General features: G+C 41.5%; 1 protein-coding gene across 2 annotated transcripts in view; it reads right to left on the reverse strand.

Annotated features, from left to right (window-relative positions):
• Positions 1 to 13,592, reverse strand: part of Nme7 (NME/NM23 family member 7) — a 138,476-nt gene extending 124,884 nt beyond the window's left edge. Inside the window, exons 1-2 of one of the 2 annotated variants that reach the window (XM_057769355.1) lie at positions 13,523 to 13,592; positions 6,026 to 6,120 (exon numbers count right to left, since the gene is read on the reverse strand). In XM_057769355.1, the coding sequence (XP_057625338.1) occupies positions 6,026 to 6,097 (72 nt within the window). In that variant the 5' untranslated portion in view covers positions 6,098 to 6,120; positions 13,523 to 13,592. Of the gene's footprint in view, positions 1 to 6,025; positions 6,124 to 13,522 lie in introns of both variants that reach the window. The other variant, XM_057769354.1, reaches the window with a different exon arrangement.
• Between the last annotated feature and the right edge of the window lie 193 nt (positions 13,593 to 13,785).

The raw sequence follows: 13,785 nt of genomic DNA on the forward strand, positions 1-13,785 counted from the left end.
GAAGGTCTAGAACGAGCACTGGGGGTAAGACGCTTATATTGCCAGCTCTCAGTCGGATCACGTTTAGTTGCCCGGCTCCACTCAAGCCCACAGCTCCTGTCAGCCCCTCCACTGCCGCTATCCCTGACAGCTCCCATCCTGCACCCCGACAAGCCCCTAGCAGCTCTCTGGTGTGGCCAGGCCCCCTCCTGTTGCCTGTACCTGCTTTGTCAGGTCTCTGGCTCTGCCCACACCTTTGGAACGCATCCCTTAGTCGTTTCTTCCACTCGGGTGCCCATTACTGTGTCCAGCTAGGATCTAGAGACAATACTTCAGAAGCCCCCTCCTCCCCCGCTTCACATTTACAGTTCGAGAACATTCAGAAGAGGATAAGATTTTTGGTGACTTGTGATTTCAATGTCACATCCAAGAAAGCTTTGCTTGACACAATACACAGGATGTAGGCCTATACTTCGTTCGAAGAGATTTCTTATTTGGGGTCTTATATATAGATCGAGGATTTTGTTAGTTTGTTTTAGCTACTTTTCATGTGTGATATTAACTAAGAGTCTAAATGGATCCTTGTACAAGAAAATATTCAATTGTTCCAGCAATGACCGCTCAAATGCTATTTTTACCCCATTGAATGGTGCTGGCATTTTTGTCAAAGATCAATGTATCACCAAGAGTTTTTTGCTCTTGGGTTGCAAACTCTGTTCCTCTCACCATCAAGCCCATCCCTACGCCGCATCACCATGCTTAGAGTACCAAACTTTAGATCTCTCAAATTAGGAAAAACAAGTCTTCCAATTTCATATTTTTAAAAAATTGCCTTGGCTGGGGCTGGGTATACGGCTCAGTTGGCAAAATGTGTAACACGCAAGCATGAAAACCTATGTTTGGATCCTAGCCCACGCGCACAGTAGCCGAGTACAGCAGTGCATCCTGGATTCTAGCACTGGGGAGGTGGGAGGGGTAGACCTCTGAGCATGCTAGCCAACCAACTTAGCCTTCTTAGTGAGTTCCAGGCTCAGTGGAGAAACTAGCTCAAATTATAAGGTGGAGAACAAATGAGGAAGACATCAGTGCTATTCTCTGGCCGCCTCACACTCACGCACACACGTGCACACTGTCCTGGCTAAGCTGGCCTTCTCATGCACACTCACGCACACACGTACACACTGTCTTGGCTTCTCACACACCCAATCCTGCAGTCCCCACTGTAAGCACAGCACCCAACAGCCTGAGGTGCAGTGAGAGAGGACAGAGCTGACCAAGCAGACAGGTACCGGGGTTGGACCCTTCCCTCTATTCTGTGTGCCATCTGCTGCAGAAACCGCATGCACATACGGGGTTGCATGCACCGCAACTGTCGCCACCAGCATAAGTCACTACTGACTCTATTTGCATTTTTGTCAGGAGCAGAGGATCGTTGAATACTCAGAATCGGTGAAAATGGCGTGTTGCTGGTAAGCTGAGGCCTAGTGGCTGTGAGGACAACCGTCCTTCTACACAGCCATCAAGGCCTTGTGAACACCGACCGGCCAGTGTTAAAAGCCCTCATTGGCCGAATTGGCCTGAAGAGGTTCATATTAGGATAGTAGTTTCTTCCACGTGTTTGCTTACATTGTCTCACATAACTCAGATATTATTTTATGCTAAGGCTTTACTTAGCTTTTTATTAAGTCAAACAATATTTTGGTAGCATAACAGATTTCAAAAATGCCATTTTCAAATTTAATCTAACAGAAGGATTCATTATTTACATTTTTTTTTAATTTAAGAAGAAAAGGTTTATCTTTCCGTTTATGAGACCATCTGTGGTGGTGTGCACTCCTGATTTCTACAAGGAAGACATCTGAAGGGCATCAATATGACTCAAGTGAATAACACTGAGCCAAAAAGGACGTCATCCAATGGTGGGGGAGCGCCACCTAGTGTTCACTACGGTTACATGTCACCATAGCCTGTACATGCATCCATTTAGTCCTGCGGTTATCAATTCTAGAAATAGGTTTTCAAAAACAAAGTTAAAGAGTCTTTGTACAGCTACATGAAAGGAAAAAAAAGGTTAAAACTATAACACATTAGAAAGAATACAGAGCTCTAAGATAAAAACAAAACAAAATTTAAAAAAAAACCTTCAACGCAGGCCTTGTCACTGTGGAGCTGTGTCACCATGAATGTTCACAAACCTCAGGAAATTCTTGTGTTTGTTTGTTTTTCCAAATCAGGATTTCTGTGTGACAGCCTTGGCTGTCCTGGAACTAGCTCTGTAAACCAGGCTGGCTTGGAACTCAGAGATCTGCCTGCCTCTGCCTCCTTATTGCTTGTATTAAAGAAGTGTGCCACCACACCCAGCCCCAGGACAGTTTTACAAGAAAAGCTATAAACACAGTTCAGCCTCAGCAGCAGACAGACAGTAACTAAGAGAGCAACAGGCTTCCCTCCCATTCCAGTTCCTAAGTTAAAGCGGCTGGCTTTCGGTTTTAACATATCCTCTTCGTGCCAGGGCAGGTTAACACTTTCTAATCCCTTACATTTAAAAAGGGCCTAATCCGGATCTTTTTGTTAATTCCCCAGATCACCCTCAAGCAAATCTGAAGCCTTGCTTTTTAGCCACTGATAAAATGATCAGGGTCAAACATTCACTGTCGTGGAAGGTGAATGACAGTCAGCGCTCTTCACCTGCCTCCTAACACCTAAGTCAAATACATGAGAAGAAAACAATTCAGAAGATTCTACTAGCTGTTTCAAGAATAACTTCCTCATGAGATAAAAAGATTTATTCTAAAGTGTGCGTTTCTGTGTGTAAAATAATTTTTTCAGCTCTTGTATTAATCTCATCAAGCTTTTCAAAAGGTTTCTAACATAATGTAACTTTTAATTAACCGTCTTTTTAAGATGTGGCTTTTGAAAATTTGTAGTCTTAAGAATTTAACTTTAATACACAGAGAGAGTGATTTGGACAGTCCTTTAAGAGGAGATCCATAAATCAACCCATGCATGCACACACTGGAGTGACCTATGCACAAGCAAGTCCCCAGCAGTGGCTGGAAACGGGAGGACCTCCACCAGCGCGGCCCTCCAGGACCCTCGAGTGTGCTGGAAAGGGCGGAGGAACCTCAGCGGGGGGGGGGGGGGGGGGGGTGACTGGCGGAGGCAGACGACGCTTTCTTTCTCAGACTCAGAAGCTACTCAGCCCATTCCTCTCCCTCTCTCGTCTTTCACTCTGGATATCTTCCTTACCTCTAGAAACAGGATATTAAAAATAAAAGGCATTAAAAAGGGAACCAGAACAGGAAGAGAGGACGGTAAAACAACAGAAGTGGGCACTTGCTGGTATGGCATCGACTAAAGCTACCTTTTTAGAAATTAAAATATAATTACATAACTTCATATGCCCCCCCTCTCTAATCTCTCCCATATTTCACCCTTCAAATTCATGGTCTAATTTTCTTTTATATATATTTACAGAAATATATATATATATTGGAACAAGCTGAGTCCATTTAGTGTCACTTTATTTTTTTATTTATGGCTGACTAAAGATTTCAATTCCTTCCCTTTGAGAAACCAGAACTAATTCAGTACAGGGTCCGCTGAGCATCCGCACAGATGTGCACCCCTCAGGCCGGTGGGGATGCGACAGTGAGGTGGAAGACACTGCCTCTAAGTGTGCCTCAGCTTCACTTCTTTAACTTTAAAAATGAGGATTTTAAAAATTATCAGCCAATTTCTTCAATGTGCACACATACATTTTGGGGGTTTTATTTATTTCTCTTTTATGTGTATGAATGTTTTCCCTATATGATGGCTGTCTCTGCAACACATGCATGCAGTACCTGTGGAGACCAGAAGAGGGCATCAGCTCCCCTGGAACTGGAATTAAGGACGGTTGTCAGCTGCCATATGGGTGCTGGGAAGTAAATCCGTGTCATCTGGAAGGGCAGTCAGTACTCTTAACTGATGAGCCATCTCTCCCACTAACCTTCATCCTTTTTTTATGGGTCTGTTGCTATTCACAATTTAGAGCTCACAGTCTGCTAAGCATTAGGTGACAATTTCGGTCTCAGAGTTGGAATTAGAAAACCCCAGTCTCTCCCAACTCTGAAGCACTACTACGCCACACCACACTGATCTACGCCAGTCCCAGCCCTCTTGATGTCTGTTGCCATCCTGTTCTTCACTGCTGATTCGGTCTGAGTGGCCTGACTGGATCCTAGACAAACCCTCTCACCCACCCTGTAATCTTTTTACTTTTAATGTTTTTATTTTTGACATTATAACTACATCATTTCTCCCTTCCCTTTCCTCTCTGTGAACCCTCCTGAGTACCATCACCTAGTTCTCTTTCAAGTTCATGGCCTCTTTTTCTTTAATTAGTGTTACATGTGTGTGTTCTTGAACATGTACATATAACCTGCTCAGTCCATATAAAGTTACTACCCCAGGATCTGTGCACAGCCAATTCTCTCTGAGAAGCCCTTTCTCCTTCTAGAGATCCTAGAAGATGCTGCACCATGGTCTCCCTCAGATCAATGAGGAGAGGCTTCCATGATTATCCAACTGCCAGTCCTTTCTATATCCCTCACTCTGCAGCCTAAAACTGTGTATCTCCCCAAACTCAGCCTTTTTAGCTCCTTAGGGGTTTTGAGGTTGTCTCCAACAGTGAGAGTCACATAGTAGAAATTTAACAGTGATTGGGCATGAATAAAGTCAGGCTTCTCTCTGAATAAACATCCACTCCTTTTGATCTAGAATTATAGATTTTCCGACAGTACAGTACTGGGTAGGCTTTGACAAAGAAAAAAAAATTCTCTGGCAAACGACTAGTGAGGATATGCACAGGAAGTCAACTTCCTTTCTTCTCAACCACCTTTCCACAGCACTCTTCTTAGGGTGCTCATCCTTCCTATTCCCCGACAGTGCAGAATCATATTCTCTGTACACTGAGTAGCAACCTCCAGAGATGCTGGGGCTACTTGAACCTCTTAGTTGTCACAAGAGAAAAGTTTTAAAATTTCAAACACTATCATTAATTTTGAAAAACCTGAAGATTTGTAAGGTTTTTATCAGTCACTAAAATGAAAAAAAGAAGATGAATAAAGAAGGAGAACAGCTGGGGCTGCTTCTCTAGAAGGGTGAACGATGAAGCCCCGCCTCCGCATGAGGCTCAGTTGAGCATGAAGGAAAAGGAGCATTCCAGGGAAAGGGAAAAGCAAGGGTGGCGGGAGCGTATGCAAACCTAAAAAACACAGACTGTGCCTCAAAAAAAAAAAAAAAAAAAAAGAGAATGTTTACATAGAGATAATATATACACATATAAACAGATAATGTACAAAAGTACTTTCTAATAGACACAAATTCTGTATCTTTACACTCACAATTCATAAAAAGGAGTGAATGAAAAAACAACATTAACAGAGAAGAGAGAGAGCAAGTCTGTTACACACTTAATTGTACAGGTAACAAAGTTGAACTCTTAGCAATGAACCATAATGACATGGTTCCCTACTGCCTCCAAATGCCTTCTGGTAAATTTAGGGAACTGTTGTTGGCATTAAAATGTGTAAGTTTCATTTTGGATTTATACATATTCATATGTTAAATAAAGCATAAAGCTCACGGAATAAAAATAACACAGAAAAAGCTATAAAGTTAGCTAACTTTGTTATCTTTAATTAACATTTCTTGGGTTGGGGATTTAGCTCAGTAGTAAAGAGCTTGCCTAGCAAGTACAAGGTGCTGGGTTTGGTCTCCATCATTGGAAAAAACAATAAACAAATAATTAACATCATGTCACAGTGATTAGTCTGTGTTTCTCCATTTCTGAAATCTCAATCAATAACAAAACAGTAGAATGTTGTCTAATAGCCATGGGTCATTAAACAAAAATGCCAGATGTGGGATAGTTCCTTTTATGTTGTCGCTCAGAGAGATTCCAGAGGCTCCCCTACACAATATATATAGGCTCTTGCCATTCCTCTTGATTGTCCATTAGAATTAGTTGATAAAACTGTATTGCTGAAAATGCTATACACACCTTTGGTGCAAGATACAGAGAAACCAAACTGGAACTGGACTGTAAGCTTCTTCCCTGCTGACCAGCTTTCATAGTGCCAGAGGATGCAATGCAGGCTGCTGGGAGAAGAAAAGGCATCAATAACCATCAAATCCCAGATGATGACCCTATGAGCTACAACACCTACCTGCTAGGCAAGATGTGCTCATCACGGCAACAATGGCACAGCTGTTAAGGGGCAACCACACACTCTGAGTAGTTTCCAGGCCTGCCCCCCAAGAGGAAATCCAGGCCTGATACGGTAAACCCAGGTAAAGCCCACGGCCGAGGAAGGGAACTTATTACTGTTGGTTAGCTAAAATGAGTGCCAAGATGTCTTTTAAACTCTTATGTGTATACCCACAGACGGATGCGACTCTCATTCTTAATCAGGGAAATATCTCTTGTGATGAGCACTGGTGAATACAGGATATATGACTGTTCAAGACACTGAAAACAAGTGACAGTAAAGTGCTCCACCCTACATGGGACAGTCATACCACCTGGCTCAGGAGGGGCAGAGAAAGTGTAAAGGCTCAAATACAGTGAGAAATGCTATGAAACACTGTCATAAGCATGATTCAGTCAAGGCAATCATGATCTCTCTCACATCAAAATGGGCTTGAGCAGACTGGGCCTGTCAAACAGCAGCAACAGGTGAGGTCGAGGCCCAGCTGGCCCTACTTCTCCCTGATGAACTGTGGTCTACTGATGAATCCTGGGGGAGCCAGAGTTGTCTGTAGTTATTCAGCCACCGATGAGACCACCAAGCTCTAGTGGGTGGGTACAAATCCCCAGTCACATAGATGGCTCTAGTTCAACTCAGTTTACAAAACAAAACAAAAAGACAAAACTGTAGAAAGGGGACTAGGGCGCGAGTAATTGTGGTGGGAGGAGTTAAGAGAGGGCGAGCGCGACAATAACCAGAAACTAATATACACATATATATGAGATCATCAAAAAATGTAATAAAAGATAAATAGCAGCGACAGCAGCTAAGATCAATATACTTACAGTATATAAAGTATTAGGGTTAGTATCATATCCTTTAGCTACAACAATATCTCCATAATGTGAGTCATGTTTTTATCAACCTCATTTTTCAAACAGGAAAACTGTCTCTTTCAGTCTTATGTTAAAATAACTTACTCTCTTAAGCTCCTTAAAGAGAGTGATCTGAATTATTTTTGCTTTTAAAAAGTTAGTCTTAGCCGGGTGGTGGTGGTGCACATCTTTAATCCCAGCTCTCAAGAGGCAGAGGCAGGCAGATCTCTGTGAGTTCAAGGCTAGCCTGGAAGTTCCAAAAGAGTCAGAGCTGTTACACCAAGAAACCCTGTCTCAAGAAAGAAAAAATAAAAGTTAGTCTTACCTTTGTATGTCATATGTGTGTTACACTGCAAGAATTCAACAGAAAAGCCGAGAGTTCAGGCGCTTATGCCACGTGCTCATTTCTAATAAACTGATCCAAGTTCAATTTGTATTTCAGTGACATGTGTATGAAAGGTATTGAAAACAAACAAACAAAAACCCAGAAAGCTCTTAGTAGCTCTAAAGCTGGAGCTAACCAGTTGCATTCCAGAAGCCACACTCTCTGCATAAAAACAATTGTGAAAAGTTTCAGATAATCAAAGGAATATAATTATCTTTTTAAAATTTAGATGCATGGGGTAAAATGCAGTAAGTTACTTAACAAAAAGATGATTGGCACAAACAATAATGAACTTGCCACAAGATGGAGGGATTTTAATTTTTTCAAAGTCATATTTTTAACCCAAGTAGTGAGGAATTGATGAGGTTTGAATGCTCCAATTGTATTTTATGATAAATGTCACTGAAAATCAAAAAGAAATACAAGCTACAAAAGCAAATATTTAATTAATCCATTTAAACTGAGTAGAAATCCACAGCTATCAGATGCAATGCCTGGTTAAATATAATCAGACATGTTTTGCTGCCCGTTCTGCAAAACCAAATGGGTACTTTGGGGGTAGAGGTCTGGTTTTCCAAGACATGATTTTTCTGTGTAGTCCTGGTTGTTCTAGAACTCACTATATAGATCTGACAGGCCTCAAACCTGGAGATCTGCCTGCCTCTGCCTCCCAAGTGCTGGGATTAAAGGTGTGCACCACCACCACCACTCAACAACCAAACAGGTTCTTTTAAGATATAATTTTTATTAATTCTATGAGAATTTCATACAATGTATATTGATCACATTCGTTCTCCAGTCTTCCCTCTAACTCCTCCCAGACCCACTCCAAACCTCCTCACCCTTTCTCAGCTTCAGGCCCTTTTTCTCTCAGCAGCACACCACGTCCACGCTGTGGTACCCATACACTCACGGGTGTGTTGCCATCCACTGGACCATGTGGGATTTTAAAAGTGAACTAAAGACCAAGTCTTCCTATTTCTCAGCCTCTCCTCTCTTTTCTCTAGCCTCTAAATGCTTCCATTGGGAAAATGAATCTATAAGAGAACTTGAAGAAAAATGAATTTAATATACAAAAATAAATTTCTCAAGAGTAAAAGTGGACAAGAATACTGTTAACTTCAAATTTTAATCTCTTTCCATTTCCCCAAACTATCTTCTCATTAGGGAGTAACCTGGTTATTATGGAAACAATATATTTCATATGGATAGTACATTACAGCTTATGAATTACTTTTATAAAACATTCACTCTTTGATCCTCATATTAGTGCCTTAAGGTCATCTGAATAAGAAGTAGCTTTCTGGTTTTATGGATGAGAAAAGTAGCCCCAGAAGACCCCACTTTGCCTGGCTGGTAGGTGCTGAAGCCAGGACCGCAATAAAGATTGGGAACTCCAGTTCTAGCTCTGCATCAGGGCCTGCAACAAGCTGCTGCCTCCACACAGCTGGCCAAGGGGGGACCAGAGGACTTTGTATGAGCAAAGGGTTTTTAAGCCAGCTTCTAACTTCTTCATTTTAAATAGACAATACATTTCAAATTTTAACACTTTATGAGAGATATGAAAAAACAATACAGAGAAATATTATAGATCAACATGCAGCAATTGGTGATCTTAATAGTCTAAGAAAAGCAATAGGTTGTTTTAGTAAAGCAGCAAATCTATTGTTAGATATATGTATGTAATGTTAGGTGTATGCATGTAATGATAGATATATGCATGCAATGATAGATGTATGTATGTAATGTTAGATGCATGTATGTAATGATGGATGTGTGTACTAGTTTTAAGAATTACATTTTATATTTTCATTTTCTCTGGTTGAATCAATCCACATATTAATTTGTATATATGCAATGATAGATGTATGTATGTAATGATAGGTGTATGTATGTAATGTTAGATGTATGTATGTAATGATAGGTGTATGTATGTAATGTTAGATGCATGTTTGTTATGACAGATGTATGTAATGATAAATGTATGTATGTATATAATGATAGATGTATGTATGTATGTAATGAGTAGAAACACCAGTTCTGATTGTTAGAGACACAGGAACCCTGGAATTCCGCTGGCAGAGTACATACTGGTGAAACTTTTCTGGGGTAATGTGGCAGCATATCAAAACCTTAAAAACGCTCATGATCCCTCACTTTGTTATTACCTTTTTAATTTATTCTAAAGAAATAACGGACTGTGTAAAGTGTGTTATATAGAGTGATAACAGAACAAATTAATATGTGCATTGATTCAACCAGAGAAAATGAAAATATAAAAGGTAATTCTTAAAACTAATCCAGAAAAAAACATACAAGATCTAGTAAGTGAGGAAAACCTATTTTAAAAACAATGTATATGGTAGAATCACATAAACACATGTACACATACATAAATATATGCCTAGGGTGTTTCATAAAATAGTAATAGTGGGGCTGGAGAGAGGGCTCAGTGGTTAAGAGCACTGACTGCTCTTCCAGAGGTCCTGATTTCAGTTCCCAGCAACTACACAGTGGCTCACAACCATATATAATGAAATCTGGTGCCCTCTTCTGGCCTGTAGGCATACATGCAGACACAACACTGTATACATAATAAATAAATAAATCTTTAAAAAATAATAATAGTGATTGTGTACAATAGTTTTCCATATTTCTACAGCAGAATAAGCTGTATATATCTACCTTTATCTATCTATATCAGTATCTATATATTTATACATATGTTTAATTTTAATATATTAGGTCTATGAACAAGAATTAAATTCAAACACATCAGAGAGGCTTACACCCGTCACATAGGCATAGAGAAGCACATTTAAAGAATAAAGAAATGTGCCTAACACGGAAGGCAAGATGAGTCAGCAGAGATAACAAAAGCAACTTAATAGGCAGGAGTAAAAAACAAAAATGAACGTGAGGGGAACGGCACATTTTAGTGGCTGTCATGTCTTACATCATGTCACGACTAACAGAATGTCTTAAAATAGCCAGTTTTCAGAAACGCCGGCATTTAGACACCATTTGCAGAAGGCCATGGAGGTTTACCTCATTAGAAGCAAAAGCTATTTCTAGACAAAACTTCAGATCGTTGGCTGCTGCACCGAATCATCAAGAAAGGCAGTAGAAGAGCCTCTGAGAAAACCACCCCACACCTTATTAACACCCACTTGCTCACACTCACCACACCTTACGGATGTTGTTATGGAAACCAGAAACAGTCAGAAAAGGACAACCAAGTTATAAAACAGCGATTATAAGGAGAGAAATCAGGAATCTCTGGTCTCCAAAGGGAAGAGAAGAAAAATATTTCCCAGAAGATGTCTATAGTGAGCGTTACAGACAGGGGAATGGCACTGTTAGACCAAGCTAATGTGGCTGAAGCTTAAAGGTAGAGCCAAGGTAAAAGAGAAATTACATTATGGAACAGATAAGATATATGAGACACATTATGTTGGTATATTGAAAATAAAATCTAAACTTCTTTCCAAGCTCCATACATTTCAGTATCTTGGGTTCCTGCTCCCCTTTTCCAGGTTCTCTAATGTCCCTCTGAACTAACCGTGCCTCTCCGCTCAGAATCCACTCCAGGAAATCTTTTCTGCTACTAAAACCTCAGCTTGAAAATCACATCTTCGTGAGGACCTTCTGTGGATGCATGTCACATTGTTATACCCTCACTACTTCCTTTCATCCCTCTCTGCACGCGTGCATGCGCATGTACATGTGCGTGTGTATGTATAGGCAGGCTCTCCCTATATAACTCTGGCTGGCCTAGGACTCACTGTGTGTGTTTATGTATACCCACACAAGAACCCGTATGCATGTGCACATGGAAGATAGGAGATATCCTTGGGTGCCATTCCTCAGGTAATACCCACTTTTTAGGTGGCGCACGCCTTTAATCCCAGCACTTGGGAGGCAGAGGCAGGCGGATCTCTGAGAGTTCGAGACCAGCCTGGTCTACAAGAGCTAGTTCCAGGACAGGCTCCAAAACCACAGAGAAACCCTGTCTCGAAAAACCAAAAAAAAAAAAAAAAGTTTTTGTTTGTTTGTTTGTTTTTTTGAGACAAGGTTTCTCTGTGTAGCATTAGAGCCTGTCCTGGAACTTGCTCAGTAGATCAGGCTGGTGTCAAACTCATTAAAAAATATTTTTATACTTAATTATATTGAATATGTATATTAGAGAAGTCACAGGACAACTTAAGGGAATTGGTTCTCTCCATTCATGAGGTGGGTCCCAACGATAGAAGCCAGGTTTGTTATTGTTTGTTTTTAAGACAGGTCTGGAGCTTACCAAGTAGGGTAGGCTGGCTTACCAGTTCACCTGTCTCTGCCTCTCCAGTGTGGGATTACAAGCACGTACCACCATGTCTAGCTTTTTTTCCATGTGCATTTTGGGGACTGAATGAAGGTCATGCTTGCAAGACAAACCCTTCATCGACTGAGCTACTCCCCAGCACTGGGTATATACTTCAGAGTGATGAGAAAGCCATACAGGAGAGACAACCTCCGTGTGCCATACAGAACTTGAGCCTTTGCCACACACATCTATCCCGCCTGTGCCTAGACTGCACACAGGGAGGAGGGGCAGCGAGCTCCCCCCCACAAAAAAAAAAATCTCACTCTTCCAGAAAGGGCTGACAGCACATGATACAGGAAAAAGATCGAAATGTGGAGAAAAACATGAGATTTTTTACTTAACTGTTTTTAGGCTTTTTAAAAATTCAGTTTTCTTGACAAAAAGCACCATCCCTAAGTTAAAGAGGAATAAAACGAATCTGCATGCCTGGAGAGTTCCATTCTTTGACCCTAAGGTATATTACTCTTCAAAGTACACCATGTTTTGGTTTTCATGGATCCTGAGTCACAGTGAGAAATGTACTTTACATAAAAATCAGTATACACCACACACAGACAAGCATGTGCGCGCGCGCGCACACACACACACACACACAATAGATCAAATGCTACTTCGTGGCAAAGATGGGTAGTGTATAACAGACAGGAGCGAGGGATGTCAAGAGCAAAAGTAGATGACTGATCTCTTGACACTCCCTTCTCTAAAGCAGAAATACAAGGTTACAGAATAGATAAAAGCATTGATTAGCCGAGATCAATGTGATACTGAACACATTGCCTATTAGATTCTGCCAAGCACCTAAAAAGAAGAAAAAGGGAAGAGAAATGGGGTTTGTGAAGTAAAGGTTTGAAAAGGTCTCTACAGGAAAGAGGAAGAGATTAGGTTAAGGGGGGGGGGTGTACTGCTGAACAGCAATGAGAGGCGGGGACTGTCTCTTGCTAAGTCACACCTATACCCATCTGAAGGCAATATTCTACCATGTCCAGCCCACATCCTCAAGTGCTGAGAAGACCGGAGATGAGTTGACTAGAATGCTTTGGTGGAGCAATGGGTGAATTAAAACCATCTAAAAGCTTATTTAAAAAGAAAAATCATCACGCCCCTTTCCTATTCAATCACAATTTACGGTGGTGCTCGTGAATTCTAGAAACTCTCCCAGTAATCTTGAAAGACATGTCTGCTAAATCACACAGACCTGGATAGGATGCAATAACCTAGAGGCGGAGCCAGCAGACATCTACTATTATACGGTCCTGGTAGGAGATGCAAGGCCGAACTCCACCACTTGGGAGAAGAGACTCCAGTATTCAGGGAGATTCAGATCCAGTTAGTGTTGAGACCCCACCACGTCGGTAAGCGGCTGCACGCTTGGAAAATGCAAAAGATGAACAATGCAAACTTATAGACTGCTTATTCGAAATAATGTCTCATCGGGTGTTCTCAGATCTCAAATCTCTCCCCTTTACTCCCTGTTACATTACTCTAGCTTGAGGTTTCGGTGGCTAAAGTGGAAATTAGGGGATGCAAGAAAAAAAGGGAGAGCAGGGACAGAAGGAACTGCGCGGAGCGAGATAAGGCGGTGAAGAAGGAGGCATGGGGTCGCCTCTGAATGCCCAACAGCCCAAAGATTTGGACGCTCAGCTACCAGGGCCCAGGAACCTTTTTTCGAGCCTCCTATAACACTCACCATAGTTTGTGGGTCTCAGCACAGGAAATGGTTATCTTTAAACAGGAAGACAACACCACCAATGATCCAGTTACTCTGGCAACACAAGCCCCGCCTTCCTCCAGACCCTTATCCAACGCCTCCTCGAATCCTCTTCGTCTCCATTGGCTGGGAGTAACCAGGCCCCTCCCATTCTCGCAAACATCCACCCTTCACCTCATCTCCCGTGGCAACGCGACGCCACCTTCTCCCTTCCAATGTAGTCACTTCCGTTCGGTTATTAG

This window comes from Chionomys nivalis, chromosome 5, assembly GCF_950005125.1.
Source record: "Chionomys nivalis chromosome 5, mChiNiv1.1, whole genome shotgun sequence".
Classification (NCBI taxonomy): Eukaryota; Metazoa; Chordata; class Mammalia; order Rodentia; family Cricetidae; genus Chionomys; species Chionomys nivalis.